General features: G+C 36.0%; 1 protein-coding gene across 5 annotated transcripts in view; it reads left to right on the forward strand.

Annotated features, from left to right (window-relative positions):
• The first annotated feature begins 2,132 nt into the window (after positions 1-2,132).
• Positions 2,133-24,404, forward strand: part of yeats2 (YEATS domain containing 2) — a 45,351-nt gene continuing 23,079 nt past the window's right edge. For 2 of the 5 annotated variants that reach the window (XM_048162554.1, XM_048162558.1), the window contains exons 1-13: positions 2,195-2,598; positions 2,695-2,812; positions 2,891-2,988; positions 5,101-5,193; positions 6,313-6,540; positions 8,716-8,828; positions 13,793-13,954; positions 14,353-14,464; positions 14,987-15,031; positions 16,760-16,961; positions 17,321-17,545; positions 19,159-19,320; positions 21,931-22,025. In XM_048162554.1, coding sequence (XP_048018511.1) covers positions 2,713-2,812; positions 2,891-2,988; positions 5,101-5,193; positions 6,313-6,540; positions 8,716-8,828; positions 13,793-13,954; positions 14,353-14,464; positions 14,987-15,031; positions 16,760-16,961; positions 17,321-17,545; positions 19,159-19,320; positions 21,931-22,025 — 1,635 coding nt within the window. In that variant the 5' untranslated portion in view covers positions 2,195-2,598; positions 2,695-2,712. Of the gene's footprint in view, positions 2,599-2,694; positions 2,813-2,890; positions 2,989-5,100; positions 5,194-6,312; positions 6,541-8,715; positions 8,829-13,792; positions 13,955-14,352; positions 14,465-14,986; positions 15,032-16,759; positions 16,962-17,320; positions 17,546-19,158; positions 19,321-21,930; positions 22,026-24,404 lie in introns of all 5 variants that reach the window. The other 3 variants (XM_048162555.1, XM_048162556.1, XM_048162557.1) reach the window with 3 other exon arrangements.

Below are 24,404 nucleotides of genomic sequence, written 5' to 3' on the forward strand. Positions count from 1 at the left end.
AAATGTGTAATCTAAGTTATATTATTAACCTTACTTTCATGTTATAAGTTAAACAGATGTTCTATTAAACTTAGTCTTGTCAACATTTTGGAAATTGTTTTTATGTTCATCCGCAGAATGTATTTAAATATTGTAAAAAGTGAGAGAGAGTACTACACTTTTATTGGTAAGGCATATTCAAATTAAACAAGATTATATATATATATATATATATATATATATATATATATATATTAAATCAATATTCTGCAGCACTGTTGAGACAGAACTCCTTATTAAAGTTGACCTCTAAAACCTTATTATTTTCTTTAAGCATCAGCAAAAGGGCAGAACTGAAAAGAAAGACCTTTCTTTTTTTCTTGCCACTGTTGCCTTCAGCTTTGTTAAAAGTGTCAATGCCTTTGTAAAATCTGATTAAAGCTATATAAAAATTGACTTTGTTTGCTCTGGTGTGACGAATGAAACTTGTTGACAAGTAGTCGTTTTGAATGTGGGAATCCTGGCCAGCAACAAGCAGGAGACTGTTAAAAACCTGTGTAATTTTCAGGTTTTCTCATTGTTCATTATTCTGTCAAAGTAAAGGCCCTCAGGTGATGAATGGCCCTCAGAGTTGATTTTAATGTTCTGTTTGGAACGGATATCTAAGGTGTTATCGTAAGAAACAAGAAAAAGAGGGTTGAATGAACTGCAAATAAGAGGACATGGTATGATAAATATGAAACATGAAAAATGTCAGATTTTTATCATGTAGGCCTACCATGGAAGTATAATGAGGACATGCATGAGTAGTTGACAAAAAATGAAAATGCATTTCATGCCAGTTTAAGATGTATAAGATAAGATGAGCAGGATCACACCATTAAAGGGATAGTTCACCCAAAAATGAAAATTCTGTCAACATTTACTCACCCTCAAGTTGTTCCAAACCTGTATGAATTTCTTTGTTCTGTTTAACACAAAAGAAGATATTTTGAAGAATGTGGGGATCTGTTGCACCATTGACTTCTATAGTAATTTTTTTTCCTTCTATGGAAGTCAATGGTGCCCCAAAGCAGCCTGGTTACAAACTTTATTGAAAATATCTTCCTTTGTGTTCAACAGAACAAAGAAATTTATACAGGTTTGGAACAACTTGAGGGTGAGTAAATGATGACAGAATTTTCATTTTTGGGTGAACTATCCCTTTAACTCTTGGTGAGATGTTGATGTAATTGTGGTTTTCAGCGCCACCCTTTGGTCAGTCTCGGCTATAGCATGGCCTAACTTTCCTCAATGTATTGGGTTCAGAGTAGATTCAGATTAGGATCCATCACCAAAAAAAAATTCAATCTGTTTTCTGGCATATACTGTGTCCTGGCAGACCGTAATCTTAGGAAATACACTACTGGGGCTACATGTAAACAGAACATCAATTATTTGCTCCTTGCAAATTTGAACTGAACTGAAAGCCTAAATGTGGGATGTTACAGTTTTTTACAGATGCTAGGACAAATTCTTGTATTTTGGAGTTACTCAGTGCAAAAAAATAAAAATAAATAAACGACATAAAATATTGACGAATGCTGCATCATGTCTGATTCATTCCAGTAACATATATTGCAGTGAATTATAAACAGAGATGTGTCCTTGTTTTACACAAGAAAACATTGTATAATGCTACATGTTGTTAGTGTTTTTTAGGTCATTGTTTTTTGGGTGACAATGTGTGTTTGTCGGCTGACAACCTTTGCTAGTGTTCTGGAAGAATGAGTTGATTTGAGACCTGAATAAAGTGTTTTGGTAGTTGTAGTGCATTTTGAATGTGAAATGAACTGCTTTGCCAAGCTGAAAGTTGGTTAGGAGAACTGTGTGAAGAGTTTTGCAAAAGTGACCTAAATATTGAGAAATGTGTCCTAGCGTCTGTAAAAAACTGTAAGTGGTAGGCAGTGTGTGTTGAACTAAAAAAAAAAAAAAAAAAAAAAAAAAAAAAAAAAAAGTTGCTCAGGTACAAGTTCAAAATATGCTCATAGGAGGGACCCTTACCCTAAAATTTAAAAGCCATCTAAATAGTTTCTTGTTGTATAAAGACCCAATTTATACTGTGAAATAAAAAAAGATATTATTTGGAAAATATTTACAGCGACCCGGTTCTAGCTATTGCAGGCCGCACGCTCGCTGTGCTCTTTCCAAAGCGGGAACGCGCTCTGCACAAGCTCGTGTGTCCGCGCGAGACTTTATTGTGCGCGAGACCAACAGAAGCTAACGGCTAAGCATTTCACCGTTAAACATCTCACCATCACATTCAGCGTAGGTTTAACGTGTAAATAAACACACCTACAACTTTTGTGCGTGTTACGTCACATTTTGCTAAGTTTAGTAAACCGTCAGTGATGACAGTTTTGCAATAAGTGCTTAAAAAGGTGTTGTTTTGTTTAGCTTGGTGTGTGTGTATGTCAGGTTAGCAGCGTCTTCTTTCTGTTTTTGTTATTTTTAAACCTCTGGAACAACTAATAGCAGTTTGTCAAGGAAATATAATGTATACTTAGATACTAGGTCTGTGTCTCAAAACCTAGGAAGTTGCCTAACTAGGACGCATTTTTGGACATTATAAGAAATCAGGTAGGCAGCTTAACTAAGTTTTCAGATCCAACCCCTGTGTGTCTGTAGGATAAGTTTGTTGTTGTTTATGTGCCATGTTGTGTGCTTTATCTGCAGTCCAGCCAATGAGTGATCATGTCTGGGGTGAAAAGGAAAATAGTGGACAAAGATCCTGACTATGAGGACATCACTCAAGTGCAGGAGAACAAGAGGAGCAAAGTGGTGGAGCAGAATGGTAAGACTAGGTTCCTAACAGTGATGTACAGTATCAAACAATGGTTTACGTAATACTGATTTAAGTGATTTTTACCAGCCCGTGATGCTGCGGTGCAGAAGATTGAAGCCATCATTAAGGATCAGTTTTCTCTTGAGATGAAGAATAAAGAGCATGAAATCGAAGTCATCGGGCAGGTAATCATCTGTCCATCACTCACCTGACCTTTACAGTATGTCTCAAAATTATGTAGACTGGACTTCAGGGGCCCGTTTCAGAAAGGAGTTTAAGTGAGAACTCTGAGTATGTTAACCCTGAAATGAGGGCAACTCTGGGTTTTCCGTTTCAGAATGGGAGGTATGTCAAACCCGAGAAAGCAGGGTAAGTCAAGCCTGTTTCTGAAAGAGAGGTAACTTATACTCAGAGTCAGTTACCCTGGTAACTTACTCTGTGAACCTAACCTGGTCGGGAGCAGGTTTTCTTCGGTAAACCCAGAGTTTTCTTTGGTCTCCTCCCCCTTTTTAAAGTGCAAGTGATGTTTAAGTAGTTCATTCATTTATTCACGCTGCAAAAATGCTTTTCTTACTGTGTATTTTTTGTCCTATTTCAAGTTCAAATATCTAAAAATTCTTAAATCAAGATGGATTTTCTATATAAGAAAATGATAGGCTATAAGATATTTAGTCGTGTTTCCTGGGGGGATCTAAATTAAGTGCATTTTACTTAAGTAAAATTATCAATATCTGCCAGTGTGGTAATAAAAAATAATCTTAATGCAAATGGAAAACAAGATTATTCGCAGTGTCTATTACTAAATGCAAATTTACAGTAGACCATCAATGTCACACAAGGTTAAAAACACTGCTTATGAATAATGGCTTCAGTGGTGTAAGCAGTATCGTGTCGGGCGCGGAGAATTAACTTGTGATGCGATTGACCGGGCTCGAATCCGCCTTCTGCTGAGCTCGCTATTCTTCCTTTTCCCATCACAGAAAGGCATTTATTTTCAATAAAAATTAAGAAAATGTTCTAAAAGTGGAAGTAAATTGCCTAACGAGTGTTTAAAAATGATTATTGCTAATTATTGCATCCTGTTAAATTATTTTTTTATGCATATTAAATTATTAAAATAAAAAATTATTAAATTATTTATCTCCTTTTTTTGCATGTGGGCTACCATGAAAATGAATATTAAATCAATAACTTACCATTCTACCAGTTTCCACCTTTGATATTATAACAGTGATAAGAATTAAACTTGCATTGACTCAGAAGTATGCGGACGTCATTTTGTCACGTGCTGTTGCCATGGTGAATCGTAATATCGGAGCTCCATTGATGATGGCTTTTCATAGTTGTGGTGCACGCGCTTAACTCTGAGTCAACCTACTCAAGTCAAGTCAAGTCATCTTTATTTATATAGCGCTTTTTACAATGCAGATTGTGTCAAAGCAGCTTTACAGTGATAACTGGTATATAATTTTGGCTGCACAGCAGCTCTTAAAGAATAGTGTCAATGCAGGCAGATCAAAAGCACTGTTGAATGAATGTCAAGAATACTGTTGAATATCGAATGTCAAGTCAAATGTCAAGTGTCCCCAACTAAGCAAGCCAAGCAAGCAAGTAAGCAAGAGTCGATTGAACTAACTGAATTCAGCTGTTCTGAAACAGAAAACTCAGAGTTTCCCATTTCAGGGTAAGTCAACTCAGAATTCAAGTTTCAACTCAGAGTTGGTTGAACCTCCTTATTGAAACGGGCCCCAGAACTTTATCTTATTTCTAGGCTAGCAGTGCTTTGCTAGTCCCAAAGTACTTTTAATCAGGGGTGTAAAATGTACTGAGAAGTTCAATTATGGGTACTGTGTCAATATTTTATTTAAAAGTCTAAGTATCTTGCCTAAAACATACTTGAGACAAAATAAACACTTGGAATACACTATACAACTTTTCAAATCTGAACAGATTTTAAAACACCAAGCAAAAGTGGTCACTCATTGGCACTCACCTGTCTCTTTTCAAGGTTGAATGAACATATTGCAGTGAAATATATTTTGTTGGTGGTTTAAATAAGGGTTTAGTGGCCTGTTTGCTAGTTTGTACAAAAATATATTGTAATATTAATATAATAAATATTGTATTAATATATATTAACTATAAATAGATCAGTATTATACTGTATTATTTGTTTGATATGAGTGTCTGATAATGCACCAGCACTGCAGCTGTAGAGAGAAAAGGTTTACTCTGATGTTGCTATTAATAATGTTAATGTTGTTATTATTCTCTGTCTGTTTTTTTTTTTCCTTCAGAGGCTGAATGAGGCCAGGAGAATGATGGACAAGCTCAGAGCGTGCATTGTTGCAAACTACTATGCCAATGCTGGCCAGCCTAAAGTCCCTGAGGTAATGTGTAGAGATACATTTTGTCTATAGAGTGAAACAGTCAGGTTCCAGAAGTAAAACTCCCATTAATTTTCTCCATAGGGGAATTGATTTTGAACAATGACTTATAAACATTGTAAGACAGACCTGCTTTGAGCTATGAAGTTGTTAACCGATAGTATATGCTTTTGTTAAAGTCATCAGCCTCCATTATTTTAACAGATTTTTAAAATAATCACATCAACAGTGGATTTCCTGGTGGAAGAACTACATTACCCATGATTCTGCAAAAAAATCTACCAAATATATTGTTTCTGTGTACATAATTAACATTTTGAAATTAATCCACTTGTTAAGTCTTATATCACGCATTACTGTTTCTGGGTCTAAATGCTCTATCGGATGTCAAAAGCAAACAACAAATGTTGCTGATATACACTTACTGTGTTCTCTAATATTACAGAAAAAATCCTAACCTGTATCTCATACTGAAATCTCAGATGGTCAGACAGTGATTTATCTTTTATTAATCATTAAACTATTGGTCTGGGACGCAGTGAGCCTAGACTGTAATGTGCATTGTGAGTTTTTAAAAGCTTAGCTTTAATGTGTGATATGAATAAACAGTGCTCATAAACGGCTGTTGAGATGGTAATCTCAATTGAAATGAGTAGAGGCTTGGACCTTATGTCACTACATAAGCAGATAGTTATATATTTCTCCATCATTTTAAATTTGATTATATTATTTGAATTGCTTCATGGGATTGTAGTTCTTTGCCTCATATCAGCCGTTAAGTACACAGTCTTGTACCTTTTGTCTTTTTGTCTGATTTTCAAAATTTGTTTTGCTTTAGTTAAGTCTTTAATGTTGTGATTCACCTCATAGCTGGTTGGTTTGGTTCATGGCTTCTAACTTAAAAAAAAAAAAAAAAAAAAAATGAAAATAATGTGAAAAATACTTCTGGAACCAAGGAAAAAGTGGACAAACACTGTTGCACTCTTTTTGTGTAAAAAAACAAACAAACAAATGTCTCCTGGTTTTGCTCATTCTACATGAATAAACATCCGGTTTTGTTGCTGCTTTGTAGAAAGCTCCTTTAAGCCCAAACAGTTGATCACTGATTTCATTTGCTTTCAGGCCTCTAAGAGTGACCCATCTGTGTTCAACCACCCTGCCATAAAGCGCTTCCTGGATTCCCCCTCTCGCTCCTCGTCTCCACTGAACCAGAATTCAGAGACGCCATCACAGGTCCAGTCTGAGACTGAGTCCCTCAGCCAGCATGGGGAGGCTGGGGAGAGAGAGACAGACAGTGGGAGAGAGGATGGGGCTCCACGTGAACGAAGACCCGGCAGAAACACAGGAAAGGTTAGTGGCCCACACACTATCAGGCTTTAAATGCACAATATGTTGTTTTTTGTCACTAGAGGTTCTTATTCAGAACAAAAGCATAACTTGATGATGCCTTGATTTTGCGGATTCATGGGAGGTGTTGTCTTCACGTCTACAGTAAGTGGAAAAGAATCCAATGGGACTTGGGCAGAAATCATATTAATGGATGAGCTATTAACGTATTAAAAATTTATTAACATTACTGTAGTATGAAGCAAGGTGCAGCTGAAAGCTGCTGGAGCAGAACGAGGCTGCTAAAGCGATTGCTAATGAGAGACGAGCACGACGCAGGGCTCGAGAGCACTGGAGCTTCTATTATGCCACATACAACTGCTTCCGCTTCTTCCGGTCATGCGTATGTGGGGTAACGCGGCACTGTTTTATCATATTAGATACATTTGTGTGTTGAAAGTTGTTATAATGCTGCTCTGTGCGTTCGCTCGGCAGCTACTACGAGACACTTGTAGCACACTGCAGTTAGCTAGATCGATATTAGGCATGGTAAAACATAGTACTCGCGGTAAATCAAGAAAACAAGATTTAAACGATGAGACTTACTGTGTTGAGCTATATAACAATGTTTAGTTTTCTGTCTATAAATGTATCTAAATAGTTGCACACCTGTCTAATAAAACACATAATATTTTAAAGCGTCTTCAATGGTTTCTACAAAATAAAACCATAAACTGAGGGTAACACAGTTATGAAAGGCGATGCACAGACACGGTCCGTGTCCTGGTTAAAACTGCTTATTTAAACATTCTAGGAAACATTTGGGATAATGTAAGTACACTTCAACAAAATATATAACATTGTTCTAGTGGTTTTTGGATATTCCAAAAATCTTACTTATTGTGCTTTTAATAGGTTTTCAGAATGTGGTAGTGATGCTGCAAAAGCCCATTGAATTAGAAGTAAAATTGAATAAACCACAAAAGGTTGTGCGTCACAGCGATTTGTGAAATGTGAAAAATAGAAAAGTATTAGAAGACCTCCACGATTACCTAATAATTTAATAAACAAACCTTTGCTAACATTTTAAGGCAGATTTATGAAGAATCTAATTAGATAAAAGTGCTTTTTGTAGTATAAAAACAGCACTTAAATGCAGTTTAATGCAACAAGACTCAAAAATGTTGATAGCAAATTTCTACATAAGGTCTACAACTACTATAATGATGCAAGTTTTTCTTTACAAATCTAACACATCGTTATATAGCATATAAAAAACTTTGATAATGCTTTACTTAAAACCTTTATGTATTATGCATTATAAAGGTATTCACAATGTACATTATAATGCATAATATATTTTCATAAATAATTGTAACCAAAGTTAAAATGCATTTTAATATTTGCAGATTCCTTGTTACATCTGAAGTTGGTTGTTTGCCGTGTGTTTTAATGCATTATACTTTCTAAACGTGTAAAAATGAATAGATGAGTATTTTAACTGTGTTTACAATAATTTGTGAGACCATACCAGGGCTCCAGAACATATGAGAAACATCAAACGGCAAACACGTTACTCGTTTCAGCTGCGTTTATCAGCTTGGACCAATAATAGACAACACAGCTCAAGCTCAGAACAGGTACTTGCACACTCAACACCGTTACTACACAGCACTGGAAGATCCAGTGAGAAAGCGTTTGAATTCGCCACAGAATTAATAACATCGCTGTGAGATCTAGTGAGAAGCATTCCGATTAGGCCCAGAATTCTGTTATAAACCACGTTTTGACGTGAGCATTCACCATGGATTTAATGTAGTAATGCTAACTGTAACCATGATATTGTGGCAGAAATAGTTAAATAGTTTTCAGGGTTCATATAACCTTTTGAGAGCTTCGCAAAACTTTTTCCAGCACTTAAAAACTCTAAATGTGAATAATTGCATTACAGGTCGATTTAAGGTGTGCCCCTAAATTTTCTGTTTGTGCTCCTAAAATTTTTAGTAAAGGACTACAGTGCTCCTAAAAAAATTTGAACCCTGCATACAATGCATTAGGTGCATTACAAGGCATTATTAATGCATTCGAATACTTTTATAATGTACATAAAGGATTTAAGTGAAGTGTTATCGAAACTTTTAATACATGTTTGAGACATTACTTTTCACTAACAATTTTTTGTTACATGCCCATGTGTAGGACACATTTGGTGTGCCATCATCCTTAGAGCAGCATGTGACTTACCACACTACAGGAGAGGAGGCTTCTCGACTCTACATGAAGAAAACCATTGTTGTGGGAAATGTATCCAAGTATGTAGCCTTATATTTGTCTCTTCGCCCTTATTTCACAGATAGATCATATTATAGTTTCATATTACCAATTTTTAATTTTACTATATTAGTTGATGTCTTTTGCACTTAGTAGTTGTGTGAACCCTGTATGATTTAAAAAACATTTTATCATTTGTTTGTAGTGTAGATCAGCTTTATCCCAACAACCAGAGGGATAGTAGCCCAAGTATTTATTGCACTAGAAAGTTTTGATTTAGCACCTCTGGGATGCTGACTGAAGTTTGTGCTCTTCCTCTGAACAATACTGCTGTGCCCTTGAGAAGGACGCTTTATTCTTGGTTCTCATTACCTTAAAGGGATAGTTCACCCGAAAAGAATCATTCTGTAATAATTATGTGATTATATGGAAGCTTGTTTCTGCCATGAAATAAAAAAGGGTAATAAAAAAAGGTAATTGTGACTTTTTATCTCACAATTCTGACTTTTTTTCCACAGAATTCCAAGATATAAACTCACAATTGCAAGTTATAAAGTCAGAATTGCATGATATGAAGTCAGAATTGCGAGTTAGAAAGTCAGGATTGCATGATATAGGGGCGGTTTCCCGGACAGAGATTAAGCCTAGTCCTAGAATAAAATGGCCCTTTAAACCAAATTAACAGAAATCTGCTTTCTCTGTCATGGTTTAAAATAGTCCTAGTCTTCGTCTAGTCCAGAGTTTAATAAGCTGATGGATGTTGTTCACTTTAAACAATTTATTTTGATTTAACACCATTGTTTCTGGTTCAAATGTGATTGCTTTATGTTAAATTGACTTGAAATGGTTACTAATGGTTCATGTTTCAGTCAAGTAACCCAATCAAACAGGACTTTCACTTCCCATCATGCTTTGCACCGGGCTGAATTGGGAGAGTAAATGTTGAAAAAGTGTTATTTTATGCATTTTTTCGAAAGATGAGAATATGGAGAGACTTCTTACTGTTTAGTTTTCTATTATGTAAAAGTTTTTGTTATATTAGTGTTTTTTGGAGATTACCGTTGTGGTGAAGTTTTGAGCTTGTTTTTGGGTTGAGGACCTGCTGACAAGATTTGCCTTTTGTTTTTTTGTTTTTTAAATTTATATAATAAAGCAACCACTATCATAGTGCTTTGGATCAAACCAGTATCATTTCTAGACTGCCAACACTGATTATCACATAAATAGTTATGTTTAGTTTGTTGCTATGTAAAGGACAAAACAAAAGCATTAACAATCATAGGATTATTATATATATATAGAATTCATCTATTTAAATAGAATTAATTACAAACAGATTTCCAGGCATTTTTTTTCCCCACAGCTGATTTTGCTTAATTTAAAAGAACTGTGTCTTTAGTTTTTTTTTTTTTTGATTGCAGTCTTTTTCTGCTGCCATTGTTTTCCTTGGATTTGCTTCTCAGTTCCATGCAATTTTAAGCTTTTCTTGGTTCATTCCATGTTGTCATTCATTCCATGCAACGTCTCTCATGCTAATTCAGATTGGTTTTAAATTAATCTGGTTTATTTTAATTCAGGACTCCATAGTCCTGGTTTTAGTAATCTGTACTTAATCTATGTTTCAGAAAGCCATTTTTAAAGCCACGATTAACTGTTTTAGATTAAGGCCTGTCCTGGCTTAATTTAAATTTAGGTGGGGAAACCACCCCCTAAAGTCAGAATTGTGAGTTTATATCTCGCAATTCTGACTTTATCAGAAGCAATGGCGAGTTTATATAATGCAATTCTGACTTTATAACCCGCAATTGTGAGTTTATATCTCGCAATTCTGAGGAAAAAAATTCAGAATTGTGAGATGCAATCTCGCAATTGCTAGAAAAACGTCAGAATTGTGATTTTATATGTCTTTATATCATGCCGTTCTGACTATAACTTGCAATTGCGAGTTTAAATCTCACAATTGCGAGAAAAAAAATCTGAATTGTGTAATAAGTCGCCATTACGTTTTTAATTTTTTTATTTAGTGGCAGAAACAAGCTTCCATACATTTTAAATCTGTACATCTTTCTTTCTTCTGTGGAACTCAAAAGGAGAAATATTTGAACTGTCATGAACATGCCAAGGAGAAATATGCCTGATGTCAAAGGTTTAACTGAAAAATTAAAAAAAAACAAACAAACAAACAAACAAAAAAACTATTGTATTGCTTCAGAAGACTTTGAATATATAGCACTGTAGCGAAGAGCTGCAGTCTCCATTCAATGACATTTTATGGAAAAGAGTGATTGATACATTATTAAGAATAAGAAGAGTGTCATACAGGTTTGGAATGACATGATGACAGAATTTTCATTTTATTAATTCTTTAAACCATCATGTTTCTTGCTCCTCTGTCACAAAAAATAAAACAAACAAAAAACAGTTATCGATTATTTGGATAAATGCTTTTATGAGAAACAGTATTTATTTCTGTGGGCTTGTATTAATTTTTAAAGGTGCCCTAGAACTTTTTTTTAAAAGATGCAATATAAGTCTAAGGTGTCCCCTGAATGTGTCTGTGAAGTTTCAGCTCAAAATACCCCATAGATTTTTTTAAATACATTTTTTTAACTGCCTATTTTGGGGCATAATTAGAAACAAACCGATTTCAGGTTGCGGCCCCTTTAAATCGCGTTCTCCGCCCCCTCTCGAGCTCTCGACTCTATCACAGCATAAACAAAGTTTACACAGCTAATATAACCCTCAAAATGGATCTTTACAAAGTAGGGGTGTAACGGTACACAAAACTCACGGTTCGGTACGTACCTCGGTTTTGAAGTCACGGTTCGGTACAGTTTTCGGTACAGCAGGTGGAGAGAAAACTAAACATAAAATTGCTTTTTTTTTATTATTAAACAGAGGTTTACTTCATTACTTCATTTACTTCAATACTGCATTAACTTCTAAATGTTTTTACTCCAATTCGTTGTTGAAATATAATCATTTCTACACAGTGGCTGTTATTTTAACATCAGATTTATTTAAACATACATTAAATAGCCTAATCAGGATATCACTAAAAGGTTAAGTAAAATAATGAATATATTGGCTAATACAGTGCATATATTAAGCGAAAGAGTTCATTTCTAGCGAACTAACAAGCTGTGAACACTGAATGGCTTTTCTGAGGTAAATGCATCATGACATATTGTTGAATACGGAAGCTTTCATTGATGTCTTTCCACCGTTGAAACACTGAATGAGCGATTACATGAGATATGACCGTTTCAGTAAGTTGTACTGAATCTTGCAACATACCTTCAGATGTTCTTTCATGTTTATTCTGTAACTAGTATTAAGGAGGAAGAGATGAACACATTCACTTGCGCTCCGCGCTCGCGCTGCCGGTTGAACTGAGGCGCCTGTACAGTGATCTGTCACCCCACATCAAAGCACGTCAAAATGGCATTTTCTGTTTAAACTTCATGATTTCGTGGACAGAATTTGAAGGATGACACTTTGTTTCTTATCGAAAGTAACAAAACGCAGAGCTTATTGCGGTTATTGGTGGTGAATATTGGTTGCAATGTAATGCTTCGGTACACACGTGCACCGTACCGAAAGCCCTGTACCGAAACGGTTCGGTACGAATACGTGTACCGTTACACCCCTATTACAAAGTGTTCGTCATGCATACTGAATGCATGCGTCGGATTATGTGAGTATTGTTAGAAATGAGTACATGTTTACATTTGATATTGAATGACTTTGATAGTGCTCCGTGGCTAACGACTAACATTACACACTGTTGAAGAGATTTATAAAGAATGAAGTTGTGTTTATGAATTATACTGACTGCAAGTGTTTAAAAATGAAAATAAGGACGGCTCTTGTCTCCGTGAATACAGTAAGAAACGATGGTAACTTTAACCACATTTAACAGTACATTAGCGACATACTAACGAAACATTTAGAAAGACAATTTACAAATATCACTAAAAATATCATGTTATCATGGATCATGTCAGTTATTATTGCTCCATCTGCCATTTTTCGCTGTTTTCCTTGCTTGCTTACCTAGTCTGATTATTCAGCTATGCACATCCAGACGTCCTGCCCTTGTGTAATGCCTCAATCATGGGCTGGCATATGCAAATATTGGGGCGTACACCCCGACTGTTACGTAACAGTCGGTGTTATGTTGAGATTCGCCTGTTCTTCGGAGGTCTTTTAAACAAATGAGATTTATATAAGAAGGAGGAAACAATGGAGTTTGAAACTCACTGTATGTCTTTTCCATGTACTGAACTCTTGTTATTTAACTATGCCAATATAAATTAAATTTTTAATTCTAGGGCACCTTTAAATGCATAACTTTCTTTGGAAAATCTCAGTATTATTTTTCCGAAACCCAATAAACCTCCGCGTGGCAAAAAGCAAAGCTTTAGCTTTCCCTAGGCAGCGATCTAACCCAATTTATTCTGCATTATCACACAGTCCTCGTCTACTTTACCTCATAAAATTCACTCAGAGCATGTGAGAGAGACATAAGTGTGTGTGTCTGCATATAAGCAACAATATAAGCTCATTTTTTCTGCCTGCAGAGCTACTAAAGATCTTTATGAGACTGTTTACTCTAGGGCCTGTGTGCTGAAAAAACTCACCATCTCAAGTTGTTTATCTGAATAAAGACTCTCTGAACAGCTCTACATTCTACATTTATGCTTTCTTTCCTGCGAAACTTAAAATGAAGTGCACAAATCACTGAGGCAGGTAGCTGGAAATACACAATGCATGCTGAGCTGAAAAGAAACTCAGACTTGGGCAAATAAACTGACTTCTTATCCTTACTGAATGGATATGAAAAGTGTGTTAAGTGTTTCAAAATATTCAAAATGTTTTTTTCTCTTTCTCTAATTCAGGGTTGTGAACAACAATCCTGACCCAAACAATAAGTGAAAGCTTGTGTATATGCTACTATAAATTGATTTGAGTTTGATTTTTATACTATTGTTTTCTTTCTCAGGTATATTGCTCCTGATAAACGTGAGGAGAATGATCAGTCCACTCATAAATGGATGGTGTATGTTCGAGGTTCTCGTAAAGAGCCTAGTATCGACCATTTTGTGAAGAAGGTCTGGTTCTTCTTGCACCCTAGCTACAAGCCCAATGATCTTGTGGAAGTCAGGTGTGTGTTAACTTGCCTCTCTAATTTATTGTTTCTGTTTTGTTTTAAATATTTTTGAGGATACTGATTATATTTTTTTTAAGGATTCTTCGATGAATAGAAAGTTCAAAAGAACAGTATTTATTTGAAATAGATTTTTTTGTAACATTATAAATGACTGTCACTTTTTGATCAACTCAATGCATCCTTGCAGAACTGAAGTGTTAATTTCTTAAAAAAAAAAAAAAATCTTGTTCCCTGTTAGCCATGATTCAATTTACTTGTTTTTTGTGCTTCAAGCAATATCAACACAGAACAAGCAATGCCCTCTAGTGGAGGAGACTATATTCATCACTGGTGCTTTTATTTCTCTCTTCTGAGATAGAAAGGCTCTTTTTAAACTTTGTGTGTGTGTTTAGTGAGCCTCCGTTCCACTTGACACGCCGAGGGTGGGGAGAGTTTCCTGTCCGCGTGCAGATTCACTTTAAAGATCAACGGAACAAGCGTATCGACATCATTCACCACTTAAAGGTCAGGCGCTTACTGACCGCTTGCATACACACTCTCTTTGAAACCTTTTGTTGCCCTTTTCATCTTTCCTTTTCTCCCTCTTTATCTTTCTTTGTACTTTTTTACGTGGGAAATTCAAACAGTAGAGGACATCCCCCTCTATGTCTTTGAAATTTACTAAGGGGATTACATTTTTTTGTATTGCTGTGTGCAGATTGCACATAATAGAATATGCCTGTATGAATCCATCATTTTATGCTGGATTCTCTGAGTCTAAAGGTGAAATGGTCGATTTTATAAAGCATTCTGTCTGTTGATATTTCCTTTCTTCTTTATCTCTTGTCACAACAATCCCTTTTGTTATAGGTTAAAAATACAAAGGTAAAATAGAGGGAGATGAATCGAGATGTCAAGACAAAAGAAAAGTTTGTGGATTAAAGTACTTTCCTCCACCCACAATCCTCTTAGATTCTCGACAGCAAAGACTGTTGAATGTTCTTTAATGTCGCTGTTATTTATCTTCTGTTATTTGTTCTCCCTCAGCTTGACCGAACATACACAGGTTTACAGACTTTGGGAGCTGAAACGGTAAGACACACAGAGTATCTTAATATTTACCTGAAACGACAGCTGTGCTCATAGTTTTACATAATTATGTGTTTTATTTTATTTTAAAATGAGAGAGCTTAAAGGATTAGTTCACCTAAAAATTAAATTTCTGTCATTAATTACTCACCCTCATGTCGTTCCAAACCCATAAGACCTTCGTTCATCTTCAGAACACAAATGAAGATATTTTTGATAAGTTTCTGAACCACACACATCAACTTCATTGCACCTTTCAAGGCCCAGAAAGGTTGTAAAGACATTGTTAGAATAGTCCACGTGACTACAGTGGTTTAATCTTAATGTCATGAAGCGACAAGAATACTTTTTGTGTGCAAAAACCAAACAAAAATAATGACTTTATTCAACAATTTTTGAGAAACCGGAAGTGCTGCACTGTGTTTACTACATCAACTGCATAGGAGAAAAATTGCTGAATGAAGTTGTTATTTTTGTTTGTTTTTGTGCACAAAAAACATTCTCGTTGCTTTATAACATTAAGGTTGAACCACTGAAGTCACATTAACTATTTGAATGATGACTTTACTACCTTACTGGGCTTTGAAAAGTGCAGTGACATTGATGCCTACGTGTGGTTCAGAAACACCTTGGGTTTCATCAAAAATATCTTTGTGTTCCGAAGATGAATGGTCTTGCGTGTTTGGAACGACATGAGGGTGAGTAATTAATGACAGAAATTTCATTTTGAGGTGAACTAACCCTTTAAAACTGTGTTTTCTTTTTATTCCGTACTACCCTGCAGTAGCACAACTATTACAAAAGGCTACAATCATGCATTAATGCTCAAGGAAGCAACACACAATATTAAGAAGCAGTATATATACATTTTGTAACACGATGTGTAAATTCAGGTATTATATTGTCTTCTGGAATATATGTAAATATATGTTATGTTATAGTTTCATCAATACACTACTAAATAAAAAAAAACAAAATTCAGTTTTTATTAAAAAAACTGAGCATTTAGCAGATTCTAGGTTATGCACACAAATGTGCAGAATTATATCAGATCACCTCATTGATACAGAGTGTTATTAGGGACTCAAAATGTGTTGAAGGGTTTGAGTTCTGGACTGTAAGGCACTCTCATAGAGTGAGAACATTGTGTATAAGTGTCTGCAAATGATCACAGATAATTATCAGTTTAAAGAAGGGGCACATGTCATTTATCTAAATGGGCTAAGAAGAGAAGTTAAGGTTTCAATTGTGAATATAGTAATGAAAATGTCAGTCTACAAGATGATGGATGGCAAGCACAAAACTGGAGTTCTGGTTGGTGTGGGAATGCAAGTGTCAGTCAGGTAAATGAACTATATGGGTGAATGTGTCCAATGAAGATTTATTGTTATCACTTGTATCAAAGGAAGAAATTAAATCAAATCTGGTTTTTGTCCATGCGCAATTAAATGCTAAACTGTGTAAATGATTTTCCAGAGTATGTGTAATAAAAGGTGTGTAGTAGGTCAGTTTACACAAAGGAAAAAAAAATGATGAAAGATGTAGGGTTTTGTTTTAAACTACAGAACTCAGAGAGCAGAAAATTACTTTTCAAACTGGACACAGTAAGCGTGCAGGGGTTTTATAGTTATAAAATGATTTTGCAATGACAATGTTTATTGCAAGTAACAAATATATCTGATTTATCTTTAAAATGCCATTTTTTCAGTTTCTCTGTCTTATTTCCCAAAGGTGGTGGATGTTGAGCTCCACAGAAACTCACTGGGCGACGACTTCATCCCCTTTGCCCCCTCATCTTCATCATCATCATCTTCCTCTCATCTGCCGTTTGCGGGCGGATCCGTCTCCTCCTCCTCCACAGTTACCCAGGGCTCTCGGCGGCACTCCTCTCCCTCGCAGCACCTTCATGATGATCAACCCAGCTCAGAAAGAGGTAGACAAAACATACACAAATGCTTGTCCAGCTCACAGACTGCCACATAATCACACAAAAGAATTATAAAGTCTTCCGCTGCCTCTTTAAAATTGGATTATTTTGATTAAGAGGATTAGTAGGATGTATGCACTTTATTGCATTAGCAGTGGAAGCTGTGCCAAAAATACGTTTTTTTTTCCCAGACTATACCTTCATTTCCGAAGTCACTTGTGTGAAATTGCATTTTGTGTTTGTGACAACAGCTTAAGCTGTTTCCTAATGATACTTCTTGAAGTTATATGTGTGTAAATGACTTCTTGATTAAATCTGTTGATTAGAATCTTAAAAATCCCTCTATTTTCTCATTTCCCCCTCAGTTCCAGGTGTCACGGTCAAGAGTGAGTCGATGCGTTCTTCATGTTCTGAACGAACTTCACAGTCAAATAGGTCTGAGAAAATCACCCTTGGTTCCCACGGAAACTCTGCCTTTCAGCCAATCACGGCCAGCTGTAAGATCATTCCACAAGGGCAAGTTCCCAGTCCTGCTGAATCACCCGGGAAATCATTCCAGCCGATCACGATGAGCTGCAAGATTGTTTCTGGTGAGTCTCACAGGTGCACAAAGAAGGTGGAGAAGAGCAGAGTTGAAATGCAAGCAGTAAAATCATGCACTTTCATGTTGCTCTGGCTTTTTTCTGCTAGCGGTTTCGATTTTCTAGAGAAAAGGAGACTGTCAGAAACTTGTGAAACTCCTCTGTAATGCATTATAGATTTGCTGTCAGTGTGTGACAGCGGATCTTAGAGGAGTTCTTAGTCTTGCCTTGCAAGACCTTCGTTTTTATAAAGTGTGGTCCACATTGCATCTTATTCTTGTAAAGAACCACCCACTTATGCCGCCTTTCCACTGTCTCTGGCATTTGCGTACAATTGTTGTGTTATTCCCCCTAGTGGAAGTCAAATTAAACATTCTAATTGATAGTGAAGCAGCCATTCCTCCACTTATTTAACATGGTAAAATTAATGAATAATGAATATATGAAGATATCCACACAAAAGAAATGTCTTCCAATATGTCTAAAAGAAAAACATAGGCCTTCAAGGACTAATCAATGTAAATAATGATAAAATAATTATTTCTGACATAATTATTCATCCATTTTATAGGTAAAGTGTTTAAGGAATAACACTGTAGTGGAAGAACTCTCACCTCATGCTCATAGGTTTGAATAGAATATCATTTGGTTGTGTGGAGATGATGAAAAGGCAGCTTTAGACAGGAATGGGCCATTTGATTAGCATGCAAAATAACTAAACTACCAATTGTATCTCTTACTTACAACTAAGAGTTTGATTCAGTGAAACCCATAAACTTTGACAGTTCTAGGCAAAAATTTGACTTTTCAAGGCAAAAGACTGTGATTCCCATTAAAAGCTGTATATTCAAATTGTGTAAACCCAGCCAAACAGTTTTGAGTTTGCCATTTCAAGGACACTCTAAGGGTGCTTCTCAAATGGAAGGCTGCATCCTACCGAGGCTGCGTCCTGCCTAGTTCAATCCTTCAGAGGCTTGTAGGCTCGAGTCCTCCTCAGCATTAAATGCTAGAATGAGACAGTCTAATAAGTGCGCATGGCTCCGTCATACGTGTTCCCTCTCCCACCATCACAACATGTAAATACTAATAAAACTTAATTTTGGAAAACTTTTCTTTGTAATAAAGCTTTGCATTAATGCAATACAATGAATCACAGCCATCTGTAATCTCCCAGTGACTTACATTATTGGCAGTTTAGTGTTAAGTGAGTAATTTACACCAAAACATAAGATAACATCTATGCTTTGAAGTTCGAAAACATTATTTTTGCCTTAAATTTCATAATAAATTCAGACAAGCTCAATACCAACTCATTTTTGTGAAGGGGAATGTATACAAAGGATTGTGGGTGATACATCCTGTGCATCCTTCAAATTCAGCTGAATGCAGGATGCGAAACAAAGGCTGCCTTTCAAGAATCCTTACGATTGAGAAGCACCCTAAACGGCATACTCAGTTGGCTTGCCATAAAAAGATTAGACAAGAAAAATCAGGTCATAGAAAAGATATGAAACTGTTCTGTAATGCATTATGGATTTATAGTCTGTTTAACTCTCACGGTGAGAAATTTACGAGGATCACTCTGTAAATCTAATTACAGAAACAACATTTTTGTGTTCCAGGCTCTCCTATCTCCACCCCTAGTCACTCTCCTCTTCCCCGGACATCGTCCTCCACACCAGTTCATATGAAGTCCAGCCCATCAGTCATAAATAACCCCTATATTATTGTGGATAAACCAGGACAAGTCATTAATATGGCTACGTCGGCATCTGCAGCTACAGGTACATTCTCTCCAACACCCCAACAGTCGCTTTTCGCACACAATGAATCATATCATTTGTATCCAAAAAGATGTTGGTCACTGGGTTTCTGTTTTATCCCCTTATGTTCAGCATCAAAAAAGTTCTGGTTGGCTGTTATTTTTGTTGCTTTGCAGCAATGTTCTGGTTTTAGAAAGGACAATGAAATTACTTTTTACTTGAAATTTGTCGCATCGCGCATGGGGAGGACACTTTGTGAGAGTGTCAGGAGTGAATGATGAAGACAAATCAAAAAGTACAAGTTCCCCCTTCAGTTCTTTTTCTTTATCCTTCTCGCACACTCTCTCTCTCTCTCTCTCTCTCTCTCTCTCTCTCTCTCTCTCTCACACACACACTTTCTGTGCTTTACTCTTTCCCATGACTCATGCTGTGGGTTTGCAGGCCATCATAAAAGCAAGTTGCCATAGCGACCACATCACTGAGAGTTTAGGAGTGTGTGGAGTATGCAGTTGATGTAACATTACTGTGTGTGTGTGTGTGGAGAACAATTCCACCTCCATCGCTGCACAACTGATGTGCTTCTCGCATATGCTGTATCGCCTATAACTGCATTCTGACACAACATCTTTACAGCACACACAAACCTCCACACAAACACACCTACATGCTCTCAGGGAAGATGAGTGTGTGTGGGTGGTCAGAGCTCTGTGCTGTGGTTCTAAAGCAACATAGTGACCATTATGGACATATTAAAAGCAGACATAGAAATACTACTCAAAACTCTACACTTTACCACCCCATGAATGTAGAAATCATAGTTGTCATTTTTCTCAGGCTTTAGAAAATTACTGTGTTTCAAAACCAAATAGGCTGCCTATTTAGCATTGTGGGACTTCATAGGTGCATTAGCATTCATAGTAGAATGTTTGGAATATAGGTAGGACACTCAAAATCAGCGTTCAAACAATACTGTAATGACCAAAAATGCATTATTTGAATGTTCCTGTGATGGCAAAATGCTTTATATGTTTGATGCTTGAACTGAAAATAAGCCTTTGATGCTCTAAAATGCTATCTAGGTACAGTAGACACTTGGTTATAACATTTGAGCTCATCACAGCTGTTTTTGTATGCATCTCACTAGGTTTCAAAACACAACCAATCTCTTATGACTCTGCTGTGTTCTGATATTATGCAGAATTTATACAATGACATGAAAAGGAGGCGTTAATGAAGTCTGAACATCTAAGAAACAGCTGCTTTGAGTTAAAACTAACATCCACATATAAAATATTCTGCTACATGCTTTTATGAATTATTAAGGCATTGCCTAGAGATTAAAATCCTCTACTGGGAAAATGTATCTGTATTACATGAAGATGAGTAAACCTATTTTAGGGTGTTTTCACAACTATAGATTGTTAGTTAGGGACTTAATTTGATACAATGTTGCATTTTCTTCTTGGTTCGGTTCTCTTTCACAAGTTAACATAAAGTGTACCAAAATATGTTTATGCAAATCACATGCGAGTAAAACTGTCCTCTTATTGGTTAGAGTTTTCCCTCCGTCATCCATCAAGATGATTGACAAGTTCACTCCATGGGCTTATTGTGTCTTTATTTGTTTCTGTCGAGACATACTATACGGATGTAGCCATCATTCCAGCGGTTAAATTATATACTACATTCTCATTAATGTTGTGGTAAATTCAAACATGCTCTCTTTCTGGATCACCCAACACTGTCTAGTAGGCTAAATGTGTCAAGAGTCAAGACACATGCAAACACTATACGAATGTTATACCGCGGCAGAGTGGGAATCAAGGCTTTGTCGGGACAGCATTCTTGCACGGAGAAGAACATTTTTAGATGAAGAGGCGATCTTTTGTGTTGGGTTTCAACTGCAGTAACTAATGTGCTCACTCGCAGAATCAAACACTGCTGCGTTTTATATAACACATTTCCCGTTATGAATTATGATATCGTTTGGTTCGAAAATCACCTTAATGAAAATCACCTTATAAAAATGAAATAACAGTATGACAACTGTTGTCATTTTTATTGCTTTTCCTAATTGAATGGAAATGAATTTGACTTGAATTTTCAGAGATTGTCAGAGTAGCTTCACAAAATCACCGCATGCGTGTCTTGAGCTATAATATCTCTGTCTTTGTGTTACTGGAGAATAGAGCTTGTGAAAATCAGGCTGTGAATCTGGAGAAGCAGCATGCCAACCATCCTGGGAGATTATGCATTATGAGATTTGGAGTAAATAAACTGCTTTGTTTTTTTCGGTTCACACAGATATACTGAAATTGAGCACAGAAGAGCAGAGCTGAAGTCTTAAGACATTTAGGTTAAACACTGATCTGCAGAGTAACTCACAATTCCATTGTGCACAAAGATGCAGACAAAAAACCTGTATGTGCCAAAGTTTGTCAACCTCTGAGAAAAAATCTTAAAGGGTTAGTTCACACAAAAATGAAAATTACAATACAGAAAAAAAGGTCGCTGCTTCCACTTCTTATGTTACATCGCGACTTTAACACATACTTCCATTAAACATGGGTTATTTGTCAGATGAAGTGTCATATCTATTTGTTATATCTGCTGTTTTCATGTTCATCCCAGGCAGTCCATCGGCCAAGCAGAGCAGCACAGCCCATGGTGCTCGTTCACCTGCTCCTAAAGTTCACACCAGCAGCTTCCTGTCCTCTGGCGTCAAGGTGAGACTGAAAGTGTATATGTTTCTCTCATAGTGTATGGATTTATTTAATGCAACCCAGCTTTTATTGCAGTTTGCAGTCTTACTGCTGAAGTCCAGCCATTTGATTAGGACTCCTGAAGAAGAATTTACCTACTCTGAGTGTGCGTGTATTTTGCTTCCCTTTAGCAGTCTTTTATTTCATTATCTGGCTTGATTTATTACCATGCATAGCGGTGAGCATCTCTCTCTTGCTTCTACTAGGCGACTGAAGTGAAGGGTGGGTGGATGAGAATAGAATATCAGTAGAAATTATGTGGGTATTGTAGTTTAAATCACCTATAATTGAAAAATACAGATTGAAAACAGGCAGTTGAAAACAATGTGGCACAATCAGTTCCCCTTCAGGAAGATTGACATGATGAATCAGTACCCATTTGTGTTTAGAGAGAGCTGTAATGGAGCTTGTAAGAGGAAGGCACTCCTAAATAGGAATTCATTTGTCTGTCATTGTGTTTTAGAGCTGTATTAATATGGGCTCTGCTGTTCTGCTGTTTTACAAAGTAAAAAGATGGTGTTTGACTAAATCATACCGACACATAAAGCAGTAATAGGTTGTCTGTCCTTCTGTTGAACTGATGAGAAACGCACTGAAATTAGGTGATGATCTCTCTCTCTTTCTCTCTCTATCTGGGTTATTCTCTAAGGGTGTTTCAATGTTTTCTGGACACTGCGGGCTAAATTAACACCGGTAGTTATTAATAGGTACTGCCAGGCGGTGCAGTAAGCGGTCTGCTGCAGCTGTGTGTGTGTGAGGGTTTAAAATGGGGCATCTATCTGTGGCGTGATGCTGCTGCTTTTGCGCAAGCTGTACAGAGGACACACACACACAAACACAGATGTGTTGTGGATATACTGTGGGAGGAAACAGATGTTTCTTCAGAAAAATCAAAAATAATTTGTGCTTGTGTCTGTTTTTTTTTTTTTTTTAAAGGTTTTTAAAAGAAGTCTCTTATGCTCACCATTTATGTGCCCATTCAAAATACGTTTAAAACACTAATATTATGTGAAATATTATTTTAATTTAAATGAACTTTTTAGTTTATATATATATATATATATATATATATATATATTAAAATGTAATTTATTTCTGTGATCAAAGCTGAATTTTCAGCATCATTACTCCAGTCTTCAGTGTCACATGATCCTTCAGAAATCATTCTACTGATTTGGTGCTCAAGAAACATTTCCTATCAAAAAATTTGTGCTGCTTAATATTTTCTAAATTATTTGATTTAATAGAACTTTCAAAACAACAGCATTTATTTAAAATGGCAATGTTTGGTAATATTTTACATTTCTTTACTGACACTTTTGATCAATTTAATGCCTCCTTGCTGAATTTCTTAAACTTTTTTTTTTTTTCTTTAAATGACAAAGTGAAGGAATAAATCCATCACATGTCCAATATACATGTGAAATCTTTTAATACTGTTTAAAAAGCATCCCAGAATGCCCTTCATGAACTTAAGAGAATGCACTATGTACTGAGCTGGAATCTAGACAGAGGGTGATGACTTTTAAAAGTTAAAATATAAGAGAGGTTTGATTTGTTCAAACATTTTTGATCACTACTTAATTATTATAGGGATAGTTCACCCAAAAATGAAAATTCCTTGAGGAAACTACAGTTCAAAATTAAAAAAATAAAAAATAAATAGTTTGGACACCTACTCATTCTTTATAATTATTACTATTTTTAACTCTTTAGAGTAAAAGTGAAGTCTTAAAGCATTAGTTCAACAAAAAATGTAAATTCTGTCATCATTTACTCACCCTCATGCCGTTCCAAACCTGTAAGACTTTCGTTCATCTATGGAACACAAATAAAGATCTTTTTGATGAAATCTGTGAGCTTTCTGTCCCTCCGTAGACAGCTATGCAAATACTACTTTGATGCTACAAAATGTCCATAATAAGATCGTAAAACTAATCCATATGAATTGAGCATTTTAGTCCAGATTTTCTGAAGAGACACGATTGCTTTATATGATGAACAGATTTAATTTAGGCTTTTCACTTTTAAACATTGATCAGAGAACATAAACAGAAGCTCAACTGAACCTGCTTTACGTGTGAACAAACCTCTTGCAGAAGCTCAAATGTGGTGTGTAACACATAAGAATAAACCTCATTGGTACTTTCGTAAGCTCAAACGTGCTGAGTAACACGAGAATGAACCTCATTGGTTCTCGCACATCAAGCGAACATGCTTGAGCTTCCATTTACCACAATTGATGTTTGAGTTGATGAATGTTTATGTGAATAAATGCCTAGATTTAATCTGTTCATCTTATGAAGTGATCAAGTCTGGACTGAACCACTCAATTCATATGGA

The sequence above is a fragment of the Megalobrama amblycephala genome, linkage group LG17 (genome assembly GCF_018812025.1).
Source record: "Megalobrama amblycephala isolate DHTTF-2021 linkage group LG17, ASM1881202v1, whole genome shotgun sequence".
NCBI lineage: Eukaryota > Metazoa > Chordata > Actinopteri > Cypriniformes > Xenocyprididae > Megalobrama > Megalobrama amblycephala.